At 41.6% G+C, this 20,733-nt stretch overlaps 1 protein-coding gene across 1 annotated transcript in view; it reads left to right on the plus strand.

Moving 5' to 3' along the window:
* The window catches only part of Arhgap42 (Rho GTPase activating protein 42), a gene marked incomplete at its 5' end in the record, with an annotated part of 234,285 nt that overhangs the window by 145,949 nt on the left and 67,603 nt on the right, over nucleotides 1-20,733 (plus strand). The window contains 1 exon segment of the mRNA XM_005377961.2: nucleotides 20,029-20,130. Within this exon segment, the coding sequence (XP_005378018.1) occupies nucleotides 20,029-20,130 (102 nt within the window).

The following is a 20,733-nucleotide window of genomic DNA, read 5'->3' on the forward strand; positions in this document are numbered from 1 at the left end:
GGGCTTGGCTTTGTGATCCTCTTGCCGCAGCCTCCTGCAGGGTTGAGATTATAGTCGTGCGCCCCTCCATGCTAAGTTTCGATCCAACTTTCTTTTGTCTGTGTGCGCAATTTCTTAACTAGGAAGTAACACTCAATTAAAGATGGAAAAGTTGTTCCTTCAGAACCGTGCAGACAGATAGACCCGTGTGTTAGTCAAGAGTTCTGAAATTTCTATATATGTTTGTGTGCTCAGCCACAGAGATCGAACAGTGTTCCACGCTGGACGCATACATTGGGAGAAATAGGCTAAGATCCATCATTTATATGCACATTAGTAAGCGGCTCTCACTCTGTTCATAGGTTTAGTTTAATATGGCTTCTTGCTGTTCTGCGTTTCGAATCAGTCTTGTGTCTTTCTCTTCCGTATACAATTCAGCAGTGATCTGAAGCCCTGAGAGTGCTCTCCAGGGACCGTGCAGCCCACGTGTGCATGGAGAGCCTGGTGATTTACTGACTCTGAGTTGGAGAGATGACCTCTACAATTACTGTAGAGACCCACTGAGAAGCAAAGTGAGCTCACTGTAGAAAATTCCAAGCATTGAAAAACTTGCCTTATTTGGTAAATGTGGTTAACTGGTCCCAGCTGGTAATGCTGGTGAGCTCATTGTGAGAATGTATTGTCTCTTTAGGCCAAATTCTTGTATTTTTTTTTTTTTATCCATTAGAGTGTTCGATTGTCTTTGTTCAGTTTTTCTTGCTATTTCTGGGGCTGAATGAAATCAGAAATAACAGACTTCCATTTTGAAAATTAAAGGTCAAGTGCATTGACAGTTTAAAAGCTTCCTGTGTCTCTTTTCTAGTCTCTTATGTTCACTTAAACCTCTGGGAAATTTTGGGTCTAATTTATACCTTGGAGAACAACACTTCTTTAGGGAGCAAGCTCATGTGTACTTTGGGGGCTTTGCTGGCTTCTTTGCTCATAGACGTTTTGTCTGTACATCAGGATTGTGTGAGAGAATCTGTTCATTGCATTTCCTGTCATTATCAAGTAGCATTTCATGAGAAGAAATGAAAGACTACAGCTTCCTGTGGCTTCTCTTTAAAATTCATGCCTCAGGTTTGGCTGTCTCTTGGGTCTGCTGTTTAGAGACTGGATTATTTAAGAGGAAAACATAAGCTTTGATCCAGCTGGGCTCTGGTTTGAACCCTGAATGTGTCAGGTGTGAACTTGGTGACTTCGGGACAGTGTCTTAAATGTCATGACGGTACAAGGCAGTGTCCCTCCTTCCCTAGGGTTATGCCAGCTAACGTGTGCGTGTAAAAATGCCTAGCCTAAAACTGATAATCGCATCAGTTTCCCTTCCTGCTTTTCCAGCAGTGTCTTCTTGGCGTCGTACGTAGCTATCCCCTTTTGCTTTGTGTGTATGCGCCTGGCTGTGCTCTCAGCCCTGTCCTCAACCTTCCATGTGCTAGCAGGAGGAAGAGTCCTCTGTGTCCTTCACACTGACAGTGCGGTCCAGCGGCCAGCAGCAGCACACAGGATCTTACAGAAATGCACAGGCTTTGGCCACACCTTGAAAAAATCAAGTCAGTGTCCACATTTTAACACGATTCCTAGTTGATTCAAAGGTGCATAAGGTTTGAGAAGCACCATTCTGTGGTATTTTCAAAGCTCTGATGAGCGATGTGGTCCTCTCTAGGTTGGGAGTTATTCCTGAATTTTAAAGTATTTGAATGGCATGAAGAGGTTGACAAAACTGTTAAAGAATTACTTAGAAATTCGTTCAGAGAAGGATATTCTTTCTCTTTCTCTCTTTCCTTCCTTCCTTGCTTCCTTCCTTCCTTCCTTCTGTGTATTTATTTATCTCGTCAGCGTCACTGTGGATTTCTCCCAGGGCGAGAGATGACAGAATTCTGTTTTGCTGTTTCTGTTTGCATGGTTTTCCATCTCACTCCACCCAGATCCATTGTTTACATCATCTGTTTGGCCGCTTATGTCGGACACTGAGCTGGGGACCGCTGGGTTGTCTTAGTTTTCCATCCTGCCTCGCCTGCGCTGTAGTGCTCCTCCTCCCTGCCTTTTCCTCTGCTCTCTCCGTTCATGCCTTTCCCATTGGGTAATGATCACCCCTTTCACCTCCCTTTCGGGTTCCCTGTGCCCTGCGTCTCCTTTCTCCTTTCTAATTTCTTCTTTGCCCTCATTGTGGTGTTCAGATGAGAAAGTCATTTGGCAAAAGGAGTAACACTTTAAATGCTTTTTAAATTTTTTTACTTTTATGGGTTCTGGAGATTGAACCATGATCTTAGGCGTATGAGACAAATGCTCTACAACGGATCTATATCTTCAGCCCTTTTTTTTTTCATTATTTGTTAATGTAATTTTTTATTTGTATATGTTTGTCATACGTATTGACCACATTCACCATAAGGAATTTGTACTTGTACATAATGTATCTTCATTCTTTTTCCCCCATTTCTTTGCCTTCCCTTTAGCGCTTCTTCCCCTCCTCATTACGGAAGCTTTGTTTCCATTTTTCCCTTCCATTCTCTTTTCCTTTTCTCTCCCCTCCTTGTTCTTCCCATTTGAACGGGTCCTTCCCACTTCCCAGTATCTGTCCTCTCTTGTGCTCCGTATTTACACTTTGCGTTCCTCACACAAGAGGAACAAGATGATAGTAAATGAGTTTTGGACTCAGAGTACCGGTCCATTTCTTAACCCGGGATTGGGGGACTTATCCAGCCACAGAGCACTCATCTCTCCTGAAAGCGCTATTCCAGGTTGGGTTATAATTCATTTTTCTGTGTGTCCACCTTAATCTCTCAACCAAGCTCTTGAAGGACGAGTTCTTTATTTATTAATTTGATATCCCCAAATGAATGGCACAGCCCATCACAGTGTAAGTGGTCGTGCTGGTGACAATGGTCTGTTTCTTTCTCATTAGTGAAGTTCTAAAAACAGAAGTGTTTGGACGCATATCTGGGGAACTGCGCAGAGAAGAGTGCAAGTGACAGCTACTGAAGCAGCTTAGCACAGTGACGGTGCTGAACGAAAGGAACACTTAGTTCTTTCTGGGCCTTTATGGGATGCTTGAATAACCCTAGAGCTGAATGTGGTTATCAGCCTGCAGTATATTTTCAAAATATGGTATCCAAGGTAGTTCAGTATGTCTGGGTAGTACTGAAGAAGTCATTGCTTGCCGTTTAACACGAGTGACAAGTTTGTGCATGGAGTTCATCCTTAGAACGTGCTGTAGGGGTGATGCTGCTTGGGCATAGTTAGAACGAGGTCTCGGAGAGTAGATATTTCTACTGTGCAGGAGCTTTGCTTCTGGTCCTGCGTCCTGTGTGGCCGTCGCTCTTCTTTGTGGTCCTCTGCTGGTAGCCTCATCCTTTCCCTGTAGAGTTGCTTAACCTCATGATCAAAACATAAAAGCTGCCACTCTGGGATTGGTACCAGTTGGTGTTTGGTAATTACGAATCAATTCACGTTATTGTCTTAGCCAAATTCTTAACAGAAATTAGGACATAAAACTTATTTTAAAGGCAATAATTTTTTTTTCAATTGTTCTTGTTCTTGCTCTTGTTTTAAATTAAACCACGTATGTTCTTTCACCCCAATTGTCCCAAAATCTAACCCAAGGCTGGGTGTAACATTTGGGTTTTGTTTTTTTTTCTTTCTGTCTCTCATATTTGTGTTCTGGGAGCCAATGGTTAGTAGCAGGGAACTCATTTTTTAAGCAGTGTATAAACCTAATAAATTTAACAGATATTGGAAATCCTTTAATACTAGCTAGCAGATTGGAACAAAAATGTTAGATGGGGCTAACATGGAATCACTTGATGATGAGGTCACAAAATTGAAAGTCTCTTTGGTAAAACAAGGCAGAGCTACAGCACTTTGCTGGTAGTTTACTTCAGGTTCTCCTGCCAACCCTCGTCTGACTTCCCTCTCTGTTTTTTCAGTCTATTATGACTTTCCTGTAGTAAAATTTACTGCTCATATTCCAGAGTCTTTCCAGATTCTTCTTGGGCATTATCCTTCAGAAACTAATAAGGAGACACAGCAACCTTTGGATTCAGAAGAAATGAGAATGGTTTTGTGTTTGAATACAAAGGGGACTGAGCTGTACTGCCAGTCCCACCCTAGACAGAATGTAAAATGCAGTGAATATTTTTTAAAATGCCAAATAGATACAGAGCCTGGGTGGTGTCACATAACACTAAATACTAGAAATTTTAAAACGCAGTGGCATGTGGGCGATGCACTTGGAGATGAAAATCCAGCTATTTCCCCCGTCTGCTTGTCCCTGACCATCTGCCAGAGATGTGGAGTTGCTTCTCTCAGAATACTTTTGCTTCCTCACCGATTATGTAACTGTCTAAAAACTACAGTTACGTCTGGCAGCATTCAAAAATGGCCTGGTTTGGCCACAGGTGGATGAAGCAGTATTCCTTCAGTAGTGGAGATGGCATGTGGATTTTTTTTTTTTTTTTTTTTTTTTTTTGTTTTGTTTTTCTCCGGTACCGGGAACCGAACTCACGACCTTGCGCTTGCCAGGCAGGCGCTTTTGCCGCTGAGCTAAATCCCCAGCCCCTGGCATGTGGATTCTTATCTGGCCAGAGCCCTGGCTCTTCTGTGTGCCCTGTGGCATGAGCTTGAGGGAAGGAGACAGGTTAGCGTCAGCTTCCTCTTTGTGCTGTATGGGAATGGAGCAAATCAGATCAAACATCGAAAGCTTGGGCCCTCATTGGATATTATAGTTGAATCTGGAAAAGTTATAGAGCTAAATGTATTAGTTATTATAATGGCAAGTTGATTTTTGTCTTACTTTTCTCTTGCTGAGACAAAATATCCAGTACCCAAAGTTAAAGAGGAAAAGTTTATTTTGCTCACAGTTTGTGGAGTGCTCAGTCTGTAATTGGCTGGCTCCAAGGCAGGGTGGCATTGCAGTGGACAAACAGTTCATGAAAGGCAGAAGGTAGCAAAGCAGGAAGGGACCACCACAGCTCCTTCTATTGCTCTATCTTATCCAGGCTACTTAGGGTGGGCACCACTCACACCCGTAATCCTAATGGCCTTGCACCTAGCATTGCACCATGAGTCAATCCCAGTGTCACACATTAGATTCACCCACCTCTGAAAAAACCCCACCTTTGACTGCATGAGGCTTTTGGGTGACGTCTACACACAAACTATGACAATTTTCTATGAAATCTTTCATGTTGACACTTTTCTTAGCTTATTTATATATACTTGCCCCTCCTCAAAGTTTTATAGAGCAAAAACACCACCCTCTTAGAGAATCAATTGAAATCAATATCATTATTTTCACTGGGTATCAAATGCTTGTGCACCACCTTCCTCTTCAAAATACCGCTTATTTGATTCGGAGTATGCAGCTATATAAATTTGAAGTTAGCTTATTGTATCAGTCAGCGTTTTACAAGAGAAACAGATATAACACAAGATAGGCAAATGTATAAGAAATTACAAGATCAGCTGACAACAGCCACCTAAGCATTGGATGAGGAAGAGCCCAGAGCGTATCTGCACATTGGAAACCAAAGGGTTCAGCCGCAGGTCTGGAGCTCACTGCAGTGTCCTGTGCAAGTGCGTATCAGGAGGCCGATGGGGCTGCGATGGAGGCTGAAGGGTCTGTGCTGGAAGCCAGGAGATGATGTCCAGGCTGAAGGTGAAGACTGCAGCTCCTCTGAACAGAAGCACATCAGTCCTTCCTCATTTCCCCTCTATGCCATCCAGGCGATGAGCCGCCCTAGGGTGTAGAATTGCTGAACCAATTTAAGTAAGCTTCTCTTAACTAAACTTCTCAAGCTGACACAATCTGTCAACTTTTACACTCATAAGAAGTTTTTAAAAAATTATATTTCTAAAAACTTTATCATGTTTTGTTGTTGATTTATTATATGTAAGCAGTCTGACTAATTTTAAGAAAATAGAACAGATCATTGTCTGAATACTACATTTGCCAGGTTAACTTCAGATTCAAATTTTCATTTTGTTGCATACACCTCAATACAACTGCAAAAACAAATAATAAAATACTGTAAAACAAAATAAGATGAAGTGAAATTATAAATGTACCCTGACAGTTTAAAGGAAAAAATGTAAATCTTTTCTAAATTTCCACAAGAGAACTAAGTAAAACTTTTGGAAAACTAAGCTTACTGTTCCTTCCTAATAGCATCATGTTCTACACAATTCTAAAGGAGATAAGTTAAAACCAAGAGCACAAGTTGAGCTTTGTTTACATCTCAATGGATACCACATCTCGCATGTGCGCTGACCCTTAAAAACCCAAGATCTGTTTTTTATTCTCAGACTTTATAATTAAGTAACCTTAGGTGAGTCAATATCAAAGGATATACTTTTTAGCCATCTCTTTGGATTTTGAGGATCTCAAATCACATTTCTAATGTGAAATGTTTAAAGTATTATGCATTATGATTTTTTTCTAGCTTCTCTGTTTTCAAAACAAGTATTTCTTTGATTTCTTTGAATCTGAAAAATAACTACCATACAGAGAACAGACTTTTTGGAAAATATGTGAGAAAAACAGTTCCTGGAGGGGCTGAAGAACCCTCTGTGGGTTACGCAAAACAATGCATCGCTTTGTAAAGTTGAAACAAATGACTTCCTCTTAGTTTTCTTCAAACTCTGTAGCTCTGTGATTGCTTAATTTTAGAAACCCTTAGTTATTAAGAAATACCTCCCTCTTTGCTATCTCTTGGTTTGGTACTTATCGTAAGGCTTGGAAGTAGCTCTTTATTTCATGTGATTTTTATTATCATAAGGAAACAGCTTTTACTGTTTGGGAGCTACATATTCCAGTAATTTATGTATTGAATATAAAAGTTAATTTTTCAAGAACTGAATAGACCTGGTGCATTCTTTTACTAGCTCACCCAGTGAAGACAAGTTAATAAAAAGAATAAAACATTCGCCAGATTGTTAATCATTTAAATTACTAAAAAAAAGTAAAATGTAGTTAAGGGTAGACCTTATGCTGTCCATCCTTTATTTAAAATGAAAGTTGTCTCTTTCTGTTTTGGTAAATTGGATAGTTTAAAAGAAAATTGTTATTCCTCTTGTACAAGTAAGGAAAACTAAGAAATAACCTGTTAAGGACGCCACAGATAGGTGTGAGATCAAGATTTAGAGTCAGACTATTTGTCACTAAATGCTGTGTTCATAATATTACATAATAGAGTATAATTGTAACTTACTATTTTAAACAATATTTTCTTAAATTAACAAGCATTTCAGTATTTTTAACATAAAAATTTGGATTCCAGCCATGCTTGTGCACCTAGAGGTCACCCATGTGCGTCAGGAACCTGAGTGCATCGTGTTATAAAGAACCATCCAGAAATTAAAAGAGAGAGTGTCAGGAAAAATGAAAAGCTTCTGTCATTACTATAAGATGTGTATGTTGATTCCAAGGATCCTGCAGCATCCCTGGTGGTGAAAGATGCTGAAACATAGCAAGAGCCGAAGGAATTCAGATTGCCACAAGGCCGTCATTTTGGTGTGGGTATTAAGAACCTTCCCAAGGGCAAAATTTCCATGTAGAGGCCTTAACACTTTGCAGTAATCATAAACTTTATCTGGAAACACAGATGGCTGAGAAAATAGCACAAGAATACCTTTTATGTTGATTCCTGTCATCTTGTTTTGAAATTCTGCATTGCTTTTATAGTTTTTGTGTTGTTCTTTGTCTTTTTGTTATTCTGTTTTTGTTCTTTTTAAAATAAAAAAAAAGAATACCATTTAAAACTGGAAGATGTAAATTCACTTCTCAAGTATTTTGTTACTTTTGAAGTCAAGGTCTTTCCTCCTGAAAACAAGGAAGCAATAGAGTCAAAATGAAGAAGATCACAAAATTACTTGGCTTACGTGTACATCTCTTCGCTTTGTCCTGTTTATTTCCTCATTTTTAGCATATTAAATTATAGAAACTGGGCCAGGGATATAGCTCAGTGGTACAAGAGCCTGCCTGGCAAGTGCAAGGTCCTGAGTTCACTTCCTGGTATTCCCCCCCCAAAAAAATTATAGAAATTACTGAGTATATGATGCTCCTTACTTTGAGAGCCTACTATTTATTGAGTTCTGTTGGTGTTTCAGGTTGCTAATAGAAAGTAGTTCATTTTTTTAAATGTTTAATTTGTTTTAGGCATAGTTCCTGCATATATGTCAGTGTGACTAATCATATCTACAAATTTATTATAACTGAGAGAAATAATGTATTATTTTGGTCACATGATAACATTGTAACTGTTAAATGTTTTTTTTAAAGCCGTATGACTTTTGGTTCAATAGAGTAGATCCTTTAAGAAAGAAAAAGGAAGAACTCTAATCAGTATAAACTTACATTTTAAAACTGTAAGTCATTTAAAAACATTTTGCTTTATGTAGAGATCAGTAATTGAATCACCAGTACTGCTATTTCTGAGCCATCTACCTTGTATGGTTAGGTACCTGTAAATATGGCTTCTATTATATGGTATCACACAATAAAGTACTTTCTCTGTCATTCCTTAAAAAATAAATAATTTGGGGCTAGGGATTTAGCTCAGCGGCACAGCGCCTGCCTGGCAAGCACAAGGTCGTGAATTTGATTCCCGGTACCGGAAAAAAACAAAAAATCAAAAATAAATAAATAAATAAAAATTTAATTAAAATGAAACATGAGCAAGTTTGTAGTGTGGATCTGTAGCTGGAACTACTAATTTATTAATTTTAGATTGATTTTATTCTCATAGAGCTTATTTTTGAAGAGTAGAATATTTCATTCTTTCATTAAGGATACTTGCTGAAGTGATCTAGAAAGTGTACTGGGGAAAAAGAAAAGGCAATGTGCTTTTTAATGTCTCAAATTCTCAATATTCTCAAAATGAATACATCAAGTTGCTGGTTTGCATCGCCTTTGAGAAGGTGGGGAGGTAGAGTAGCCTTTTTTGGCCCTGCCATAGAAGAGAGCACAAAAGTATGTACACACACACACACACCACACCGCACCACACAGAGAAATTCTCTGAACCAAAAGTCTCGTGCATTTGGACAGATAATACACAAGATGCAATAATTCAGCTGCCTAGAAGACAAGCTTTTCCCTTCATGCGTTCTCATCTGGAATTGGCTGCATTTAGGAGTCACAAGAATGGTAACTGTGTCATGGGAAAAGCCTTATTCTGAAAATCAAGGTCCTTTGGCAGCTTCTGAGATGGATCTAATTATAATCAGTCGTAGCCTGCTTCCTTAGTATTTCCTGAGTAATGAGTTGTACTGTACTAGTTCGTATTCTGGAACGTGGTGCTGTGCTCTTCTCGCTAATTCATGCTGAGAATCCGAGGTTTCAGGCCTGTGTTTAGAAAGTGTAATGAAAAAGAGCCATGCTCAGAGATACAAATGGAGCTGATTGTGTATGATGTCTGTCTGGATCTAAATGAAGTATTTATGAGGACAGTGATATAGATGCTTCTAGAAAGGGCTTAAAAGACAATGTCAAACTTCTAAACAATGAAAACTTTTCAAATACTCTAGCTGTTGAGTGCTACCTGCCCATTAAAATAGTAGCATGTTTTTGGTTTGGCTTTCCAGATATAGCATGATTGAGCTCTCCGGAAGAATATCGCGGGCTCATTTTGGTCATGGTTATTAATTGTTACTACCTCATGTCAAGTAGCATAATCTGATCTACTACACAGTTCAAAGCGTTCTTTCCTACGGCCAGTGTAAATATCTCACATTCAGTCTGTTGCCTTCTGTTGCTCCATTACTGTAGATGGAGAACAGGTGGTCACTATGCGATTCGCTTCAGTTTTACAAGCAACTACCCAGTGGGTATTTCTTTTTTTTGTGGTGTTCTTTGAAAATGTGTAAGGAGCAAGCATAGCTTGAGAGTGAGGGTTTAGGTTTTTAGCATGGTTATATTCCACTGGAAATGACTAGCAAAGGAAAGTTACCCTCACCCACACTTGCACACTCTGGCCAAGGACCTGGGTGTGCGCTGCTTGATAGACCCTCAGGGGGTTCTCAGTTAGCAGGGTCAGAGGTAACCAGGCCTCACTTAGTTGGCGTGATTTAAACATAGTCTGGGCATTGATGAACTGTAGGAGTGATGACACTGGTACTTCACAGGAGGAAAGAGAATGACTGGGTTATAGCAACAGTACATACACGTTTGACATGTGTCCTTACATGTGACAGAAGGACCTCTTATTTTCAAAGCAACAGTGACACGTGGTGAAACGCTGGGGATCACAGAAAGGCTGGAACTGTACAACACAGTGAAAAGCAGTGTTCTTTACTTTGTGGGTTGAGCCGTATGCTTGGAAGAAGCAGTAGCACTGTTCAGGCTTGATTGTAACTGGCGAGCTGGCAGTCTGCAATACATGCAGCCTGCGGTTCTGCTTTTCTCTCCTGCTTGGAAGATTTTCATTGTCCTCATCAGTCTCTGCGAATGGGAAAGAGTTTGCTGACTCTGCAACTCCAAACAAACAGGACGAAGAAGGTAGCAACAGCTGAAAGTGCAGTTGTTACAGTTGCCACTTTCTTACTGCGTAGTGAGACTTGATTGTCTCATTGTGTTAGGGTTTGTTTTGCCAGCTTGCAGGGCCACGCTGCTAGTAGGTGTCCTTCAGCAATGCTTCCCGTGGTAGATGTGCCTAGGAAAAGCTCGGGAAGAAAAACAACCCTGTGGGTGCTTTAAGTAATCAATTTCTTATGTGTACTCTGTTCCACTGTGGAATGTTTAAATAGAAAGAATTTTTCCTCTTTGTATGACAAGACTCAGGAGTAGTAAAACATCCAGGGTAGTATAACCACTGTATTGATAAAACCCAAAAGATAGCTGTGACTGTTTCCCAGTGTGTGTAGACTTGGCTGACCATAATTCACTCATTCATTGAACAGTTACACACTGAGCCATGTTTATGTGGAAAACACTGTTAGCGCACATGATTTCTCAGCCTCAACACTATTAGTGTTTCGGGCTGTGTGAATCAGTTAGAATCAATGTCCCTGTCTCTCTCAGTGTGTGTGTGTCTCACTCTCCTATCTTTATTCTCAGCTTCCTTAAAATCTAGTTGGTGGGCTGGGGACATAGTTCAGTGGCACAGCGCCTGCCTGGCAAGCATGAGGTCCTGAGTTTGATTCCCCGTGCCAAAAGAAGAAAAATCTGTTTGTAGAAGTTAGGCCCTAGATAGAAATACCTGCAATAACAGCATACTACCTTGGAAGAGAAAAGGGTACAACTCTTTTTGTTTTCATTTTTAGCATGTTACTATTTTGTATTTACTTGAGTAGTTTTATTTTTAATTAGCACATACTAATTATACATATTAATGGGATACAATGTGACATTTTAATATATGTATATAATGTGTAATGATCAGATCAAGATAATTAGTATATCTCTTATCTCAGACTTTTTGTCTTCATTTGTATTGGAACCCAGTAGTTTGAACAGTCAATTAATTGTCAGCCATAGTTTTCCTACTGCACTGTAGAACATTAGAAGTTATTCTTCCTATCTAAACGTACACCTATATGCATTAGCCATCCTCTCTTCCTTCCTCCCTCCTCCCATCACCTCTGGAAACCAGCATTGTGTTCTCAGTTTCTATGAGATTGACTTTTATAGATTCTACAAGTCAGTGAGCACATCTAGCACTTGCCTTTGTGTGCCTCAGTTCACCAGCATAATGATTACAGTTGTGCCTGCATTGTCACAAAGTAGGGGACTTCACCTTTTCTGTGGCTAGATAGTATTCCAGCGTATATATGCATCTCATTATTTTATTCATCAACCAATGGACAGTTGGGTTGTTTCTACTTTTTGCTAGTGTGAGAGTGCTGCAATATACTTGGGAGTGCAAATGTCTCTTACACATGCTGAATGCACTATATAGATACCGCAGTTACGTGTGCAGGAGTGGGATTGCTATAGCATATGTTCTTTCTCATTTCCTGAGAAACCTCTGCTGCTTTCCATAATGGCCGTACCCGTTAACATTCTCACCAATATTGTGTTTCTGATTATTAGTGAACTGTGCATTTTGTCTCACGTGTCTGTTGGCCATTAGTAAGTTAGGCTGTTTGTTTTATTTGCTGTTGATTCTTCAGAGTTCTTTATATATTCTAGATGTCAGCCCTTTGTACGATTTATAGTTTCCAGATCTCTTTCTCACATCTCCTGTGTTGTCTCCTCACCCTGTCCACTGTGTGCTCTGCTGAAGCATCTACTTTCACGTAACTGTATTTGTCTCATTCGGCTTCAGTTTCCTATGCTTTTGCGATTCTGTCAAAAAATCTTTGCCCATTCCAGTGCCCTAAAGCATCCCTGTGTTTGTGTAGTACTGCATTCTCATACTTGCAGACCTGACATGTAAGCTTTTAATTCATTTTAATGTAACTCTTTCACCGTTTTATTTATTTTGTTTTTGACTCTTTTTGAGCGTAGGAAGACTTTATTGAGAGGAAGAAAGCTTCTGTCTGAGAGGGACGGGGAACCCGGAAAGTGGGTTGCCTCTAACTCTTCTGTAAAAGCCTCTCTAGCCTGAGGTCAAAAGTGAAGGAAGGAAGGCCGGAGAAAGCCAGCGAAGGGCACTGTAGTGTGCAGCGTGAGACGCCGTTTCTGTGGTGGGAGGAGAGGCTGAGGAAGAGCAGCACCGGGTGTTTAGGGCGTCTCCTGGAGGCTGCTCCTCATGCTCAGCATCACTGATAAAGCTGACGCGCATCCCAGTGCTAGGGGACTGGGAATTGTGCTCTTCACTCTTGGCAGCTGTGCACCGTGCTACAGGTCAGAGGTTCTGTTACTGTTTAAAAGAATGGAGCTGTGTCAGAAGGGGTTTGTCATAAAAATTAGCGTTTTTTTAATATAAAAAAATAAAGATTCCAAGAGCTAACACTTAGGAGGGGGCTTATTCTGTGCCAGTAACAAAGTTCACTTCAACCTTTTGGAGAATAGGGGTGTATGCGTCATTTTCCTTTAAACGCTAAAAATGAAACTCTTGCACATTTTTTTCCTGACTTTCCATTTTAATGTGGATTCCACTGTCTTGCTGACTGAATATAATAATCTGTTTTCATGAAGCTCATTTTCTCTACTTTTTAGGGTGGGTGATTTGATAACACATTATTTCTTTTTCTACCTATACATATCACATTTCTGAAATGCCTGTGACAGGAAAATATATGAATCAACTTGTGGTTGTGATGAGCCTACAAAGTACTTGAAAATGTTTCCTTTGTGTATCATAAAAATAACACATTAAATAGATGGGCTATTTCTCCATGCACCTTTTGAATATGTGTACTGATAGTGGGCCTCGCGTATCTCTTTCTCAGGCCCGTGTGCTTGGTCCATGGGGAGCCCTGACCTAGGGCTCTCTGCTCCCCTCTCTCCCTCATAGTTATGGCCAGGACTTCTGCAGTGGAGACTGGATCAGCGCTGGCACAGAGCCTGAGCGACTCGCTGACTGTTCTACCACGCAGGCTCTTGGTGGAGCGCACGCTGCGAGTTCCGGACTATCCCGTAACGTCTGGAGGGCCAGGGTGAAGTGCAGGGGAGTTCCTGACCCACTGACAAATTCTGATCAGATGTAGGAGGACCCTGGCAGTGCGGCCCTGCCTCCTGTCTTACCCGGTGACCTCCCTGAAGTGCCCTGGCTGCGAGACGCGGAGTGGGGTTGCCGTACCACCTGAGCGACCTGCTGTCTCCTCGCGCTGCCGGTGCGATAGGAATGGACCTTTGTGTTTGCCTCCCGCCCCTTTGCCTTTGGTGTTGCTGTCCAGGATTGCAGGTGTGCACACATATAGCACCCAAGTTGAGCACGCAAGCTTTGCCTCAGGCATTATTTCCGAGGAAATATTAGCAAAAATAACATTATATTTAATGTAACAGAAACAGTTTCTACTTGCTGTTGCTTTTACCCTGCGAACTAGAGAAGAATCCCTCCCTCAATTTAAATTATAAATAGGACAGTTCCTGCGCAGCTCAGCTGGCTTTTGTCATCGCGGTTTATTGCTCCGTGTTGGTCCGTCTGAGGCGTTCGTCATCCCAAACGAGGGAAACAATTTGAGTGTCGGGCACAGAGAGAAGTTTGGGTAACTTTAATTAGGAAATCTAATTATATTCACCCCGGGTAATTTTCCAAATATCCTTTCTGGAATGCAGTTATTGTCGTCGTCATTTTTTGCTGCTGAGACACAATACCCAACATCCAGCACTTAAAGAAGAGAGGTCTCTTCTGGCTCCCAGCTACAGTCCACGTGGGCTGGCTCCCGGGCAGAAACAGCATGCCAGCGGGACCTGCCTCACATGAGGGCGCCCAGGCGGCAGAGGGAGAAGGAGGGGCTGAGGAAGGAGACGCACCCTTTCGGGTCATGGCCCCGGCCACCGATTCTTCTGACCTCCCAACGGCACCCTCAGCTGCTGAGCTCTGGAGGACTCCGTCAGCGAGTGGCCGCCTCACTGGCCAGTCCTTGTCACAAGCCCTCATCTGAGCACATGGGCCTTGGGGGACATTCTCCATCTGAGTCTAACAGTTACGTCACCTTGCTTCTCCATAGTGTCGTGTCAGGTTCCATCAGAGCAGAGCTGCTCCGAATGCTCGCCACTGTCCTGATGCCAGGTGCACACAGTTCACGAGGAAGCCATCGACGCTGACAGCATTTCCTCTAGGACCAAAGTGGCGTTGCAGACGCCAAACCTCCGTTGCTTCATGGTTTTCCGGCCCTTCATTCCTTCTTTAATTCTGTCTCCTCTTTTCCTTTGGTTTGCTTTTCTCTCTCTCTCTTTCTCCTCTTCCCCTCCCTCTCCCTGTCCCGCTCCCTCCCTCCCTCTCTCTCTCCTTTCCTCTCCTTGTCCGTCACTCATTGTTCTCCTACTCCGTGTTCACCTCACCTTTTAGAAGAAATGAAGTGCTCTAGTTTGCTGCTGCTTTAGGCTCCATTTTACTGTATAAAGAGCATACATAGGCTTTGGACGCGGGGTTGAAATGATTTACTGTGCCCCTTGTAACTCCCTTGATCTTGTTCAGATGACTTCATTTCTCTGGTAATATTTTTGTGGTCGTACGGTTTAGATTGATTATATTCACTGTATTAGCTTTTCTCTCACAGGGATAAATTACCCAACACTCACAGTTTAAAAGAGGAGGATTGAGGCCTTGGTCCGTGGGCTCCAAGAGGGGAGCATCGTGGCAGAAGGGGGTGGTGAAACAGCGCTGCTTAGTTCACAGCACTGGGAAAGCGGTGGGATGAGCAGCAGCGAAGAGGAAGGGGCCCGGGACCAGATACAGTGCCCGCGGTCCCGCCCCACACCCGCCCGGACACATCCGGAAGTGTGCTTTTGAGGCCTCTGGCGGCATCCAGGGTCAGCACTCACCTTTGCTCCCTCTTTTTACTCGTCTTCTAGGCTTTGTCTGCCCAGCGCATCAGGACCAGTCATAAAATGGGCATTTTAAAAGACTTAAATGGATGAATTAATTAATAAAAACCCACTTGTGAGCAATCTGCATAACCGTAGAATGCATTCTGTTATTCTTTCTGGCACGTACAGCCGCAGCTGGGTTTGAGGACACGTGCATCCTGCATGGCAGTGCAACACCTCTCACCAGAAGGGCTGCATCCTTCTACAGTCCCACCACTGGAACACAAGGTTCTCTGTTTTCATGGGCACACAGCACATGGCATCACTTGACTTTCTAACTCTTGTCTGCATCCAGTAGGTATAATTGAATATTTCATTGGTTTGGTTTGCTTTTTCCCAATTACTTACGGTTTTGAGCAACCCTTCGTATGCTTGTTACATTTGGGTTTCCTGTTCTGTGTGTTGTTTCTTCTTGTCCTTGACACATGTCGTTTGTTTGTTCTTCTGCCTGGTTTGTAGGAGTACCTTATGTGTGCAGTCCTTTGGCACTTGTGAATCCAGTCACCTGGTTGTGATGGTCTAATCAGGAAAGAGGGAGATGTAGTTTATTCTGATGGCATGACCCTGGGAAACAGCCCTTTTGGAATGTCTGTTTTGCAGCAGCTGATGGATAGGGGAGTTGGTGCCGAAAGGGATGGGAAACGGGAAAGTGTTGGGTGGAACGGCCCCCAAGAAGGACATTTTTATGCCCACTACACAGCTGGGCTTCCGGATGGCAAGACCCTTTGGGCCTCTGTAAACCGTGAGCATCGTGTGGTTGGTCTGTCTTAGGAGATGCCCCTAATGGGAATCAGAAGTACTGATGCCACTCCGGGTGACTGTTTGAAGCAGAAAATAAATACTGCCATCAAAACAGAAAAAAAGTGCATTTAGAGGTGGCTACTGGGCTTCCCAATTAGTAATTCTTATGTTTTAGCAATGGAAATTTACCTATTTTTATTTTTCATATCATTATTTCTATGTTGCATATTAAGTTGAAGTTTTACAACATAGAAGTAGTACTTAGGTAGATAATGGTTATAGCACCATGATGACTCTGTTGCTTACATGGGAAATGTCCCAGTATCCTGAGTGACTTACAGATGAAACATGAAATATAGGATGAACCAATCCAAAGTGTGTGTTCCATTTCTTAAAGAAATACAGAAAATATTTATTCACTTCTTTATTTGTTTAAAATTTATAACATTGGATGCTCGTACTAGTACTTAAAACTTCATAATAGCCTTTTATACGAAAGTGTGATTGTGTGACATTTTGAGAATTTATTTGAATTCTCTAAATATTGTGGTAGAGTCTGTTGTTCTTCATCTGTAGTACCCTCTTGTCAGTAGAAAGCATTGAATAGCCTTGTCTTTAATAATATTGTGCAGTGTAGTGTATAGATGTGGTTGAGAAATGTCTGAAAGTTTTTAAATGTTTCACACATCTCCTGCTATACATAGCAGTGCTGCTAGGGAAGCTGACCCAGGGAGTTTGTTCTGCAGTGGTTTCCTCTTATCCCTCACTGAGCGTGCAAAGTGAAGGTGGGGCACAATCACAGCGATTATGTGATAATGTCTCTGAGCTTAGGGTAAACACACTAACTGATTACAGGCCGGGGTGTAACTTACCTTATACTGACGGTACACGGGCTTAGGGACTAATTTACTATGTACTTTTGGTCTATTTTACACAGTAGTTGTCCTCCGTCTCTGTGTTTCTGTAGTTGTACTTCTGCATAGGCACGTAATGGCAGCATCTGATACACCAAAAGCAGTACTAGCTAATACTAGCACTTTGTAAATGTTTGTAGACCTGTCTTGTAGGCCATCTCTTCCATCTTAGCAGTCTTCTGTTTCCTCTCAAACTGCTTTTTCTTCTGGTGTTCTTTTAACGGATTACCTAATTTGAATATACTTTCTATGGATCTCAGGAAAACATAACATGATAATATGTAGTCTTCCTTTTTAAAACTAATCTTGCTGTAGCAGTAAGACAGTGATTATGCACAACATGTAGTAAAGATTCATTCATGGACTGTTCTGCCTGCCTTCCCCAGCACTGCCCTCAGAGGAAGTTTTAGTTTGATGTGCGTAACAAGTATACAGGAGACGAGAGAACTGTGCGGATAACACTTGGCTCATGTGAGCAGTAAATCATGGCTTCCAGGGCGATGTGAGTTTCAGGGAAAAGCGCTTTTTGTGTTCTGGAACCTGCTTCCCTAGATGATAGTTGTCCTTTATGTGGTCACGTCTTTTAAGCTCAATTCTTTATTTTATGCTCAAACTGAGTATGTTTTTGTTGTCAACATCCCTGGAACCTTTGAGTAAATTTTTGTTTTTTGGCCGGTGAAGGTCCAAAATTTGAATAAGAATGCAGGAAGTGGTTCTAGGAATGAGTCTTGTGTTGCCAGGAAGGCTGACGTTGGCATCGAAGCAGCATTTCCGAAAACGTCACCAAACACAAGCTGAAAGCCAACAAGCGACTGTTGTCGCCGCGGCTGTGCGTCAGTCCCGAGACCAGTCTCCTCCCGTCCTGTGTCCCGGCAGTTCGTCAGCCCCTACTGTGACATGACGGTCAGTCTTGCGGACTTCGCTCAAGTGTGGCTGCCACCCACTCACATTGAGGTCTTTGGGTCTGGGTTAGGGCTGTTTGTGCAGAATTGCCCCTTGCATCATGGGTAGCAGTTTATCGAACAAAGAAGAGTATCTGCGAGGGACAGTGGTGCACGAAAGTGTAAGAGAGAGAATTTCACTCCTCACTAAGGGTCTGTGGTCACTCGCTGCGTGTTAGTTGTAGGGTGGGTGGGGCACGTACGTAAACATCTCTGCTACACTAGAGCGTGGACACCACGAGACACTCGTTTCCATGGGTGCGTGAACACGGAAAGAGGGAGTGCTGATAGGCGGGACTGGCGAACGAGGCTTATTGGATGAAAGCAGATATAAATCGAATATGAACTTGAGAGAAAGGAGCATTGGTGACAGCGAGGTTGGCCTGGACTAAGAGAAGGACAGAAAGGAGCGTGACTAGGGAGGCAAAAGGGAGCATGAGAGCGGCGTTTGGAAAGGGGGTTGGACGGGTTAGTCACAGGCGTGCGATTCCACATGAAAGAATAAGAACAGCTGAGGAGAAGACGAAGTGTGCACCTCGCTGTTTGTTCCGACCACACGGAGATCAGTCTCGTCCTGTTCCGAACTGTGGGCCTCTCTGCTTAAGTCTGCTCTTTCTTCGTATTTTGTTTTGTAAATTCCTCAGAACATTTTTTTGAATGGAAATGGTATTCTTATTTTCCAGTTTTGCTTCTCTTAATAAGACAACACTCTCTCCTCTCCTCAGGTAATGAAAGCACCTTGAAGGGTTTGACTTCTTCCCCTTTCATTTTCAGATATAGTATTTTAATGCACAAACCTCTCGACACTTCTTAAGTGGTCTGAAACTCACTTGAACTGTTAGAGCAGAACCCTCCTATTCAACTCAATTTTATCAGCTCACTTCCTAAAATTCCATATATGGAAACAGATCAGGATGTGACCCTGAAAGTATATTTAGGAAGAAAGTTCAGAATGCCGGTGGAATAAAATAGCATTACCTGGGTACATCAACTTGGATCTGACAGCCTTGGAATAATGGGAAAGACCCCCAAGTTAGAGGTCGTCTGCTTCTTCCCCCTTCCTTACCTGACCTCCTTTCATTCTGTCCTCCTTTCTCTTTTCATCTTTCTACATTCCTTCCTTCCTTTCTTCCTCCTCCCTTCCTTCCTTCTGTCCATCCACCCACCTGTTATTTTTAACCAGATTTATGCAAATAGTGGAACAAAGCTTTATGCATAGTAATCACAGAGATTTTAAGCAGTAGTTCCAGCATCTTTGGGTGAAGGAAAGTAGGCCTGCACATTTTGAACAAGCCACGAATACTTGACTCTGACTCGGGTGGTCCTGAGGTTGCAGTTTCAGAAACACGGAAACCAAAGCAGGGACTGGTATTTCTTTGAGTAATGGTATTTGTGCATCCAGTTAATTAGTATTTTTATATGGATTCATAAATAGAAAAGACATGCCTGGTGGTACAATATTTATAGCTTCAGAAGATTATATACCCGTGTTCCTGTTCCCTTCAGTATTTCCTTACATTTGCATTTCTGTGCAAAAAAAAAAAAAAAAAGCTATTGTCGTCTTCCATAAAAAGGCCATCCTGTTATCAGTCTCCTCCCACCTGCCAAAAAAGACTGATTTTTTAGAAATAAAAATCAGGAATATGTGGTACAGATGTTAGTCCTTTCGATGTGACCTTGAATTTTTTTATTTATTGGAGGGGTCTAGCGTTTGAAAGTCTTTCCCTCTCTAGCAAAACTTAGCCACTTGAAAACATGGGTGGGAAATACGTGATTCCATGAAAATAGTCTATGTGCGTGGTTCTCTGAGCTGGTTGTATGCTAACCCATCTGAACCACCTACAAGACTCTACTGAATAAAGGTTTTGTACATAGTTGAAACTTATGAAAACCTTTTATTAAATAATTAGGTTGGACTCTTGGAGAGCACTAAGAAAATGAAGGCTTCTTTGATGCCCTGATTTAAATCTTTCTAATTGTAATTGCTATCCCCTAGGAAGGAAAGAAGAAATTTGACAAGGAAAGTGAAAAATACTATTCTATTCTTGACAAGCATTTGAATTTGTCTGCGAAGAAAAAGGAATCTCATTTGCAAGAGGTAAGCTTTCCCCATTGAAATGTGGAAAAAGCATTAATATTAACACACAAAGTCAAAATTTCCTAGCTTTTAATAAAGTGACAATAACAGTAGCCAACTTTGTTGAGTCTGTTGTGGACAGGACTTTGGACCCATTATACAACTTAGTGGCTCCAAGTGAAAGATTAGTGTTTCCTTCAACAGTTAGAAGGGTTGAGACAAGATTTGTTTCTTCTTCTTGATCATATTTTAAAGAGGTAAGTCCTATCCAGTTCATTTTATGGTAAATTTTTAAAAATCTGTGCCATTGCTTTTAAAGCTTTGGTTCAAACTGGAAGAAAGAGATACGTAGGTATGTGCTTTAAAAATCTTAATTACTTTCAGTTTTCTTTAAGAGCAAAAGAGCAGGAATATTTTACTAACGTAGTCTTGCAGTCTGCTTCCCTTTGTCTGAAATATATTTTACTCTTTCCATTGGCAGCATTGGAACTATAATATGAAAAATCAACAGTTGTCCTTCCACTAAGCAACAACGCAATTCCACTTTTGGTGGTGGAGTGTGTCAGAAAATAAGACTCCCCTGCCATTGGTACATTAATTCTCCCAGCATGCAATGGGGGGATA

This window comes from Chinchilla lanigera, unplaced genomic scaffold (assembly GCF_000276665.1).
Source record: "Chinchilla lanigera isolate Chin_1 unplaced genomic scaffold, ChiLan1.0 scaffold00011, whole genome shotgun sequence".
NCBI classification, from domain to species: Eukaryota; Metazoa; Chordata; class Mammalia; order Rodentia; family Chinchillidae; genus Chinchilla; species Chinchilla lanigera.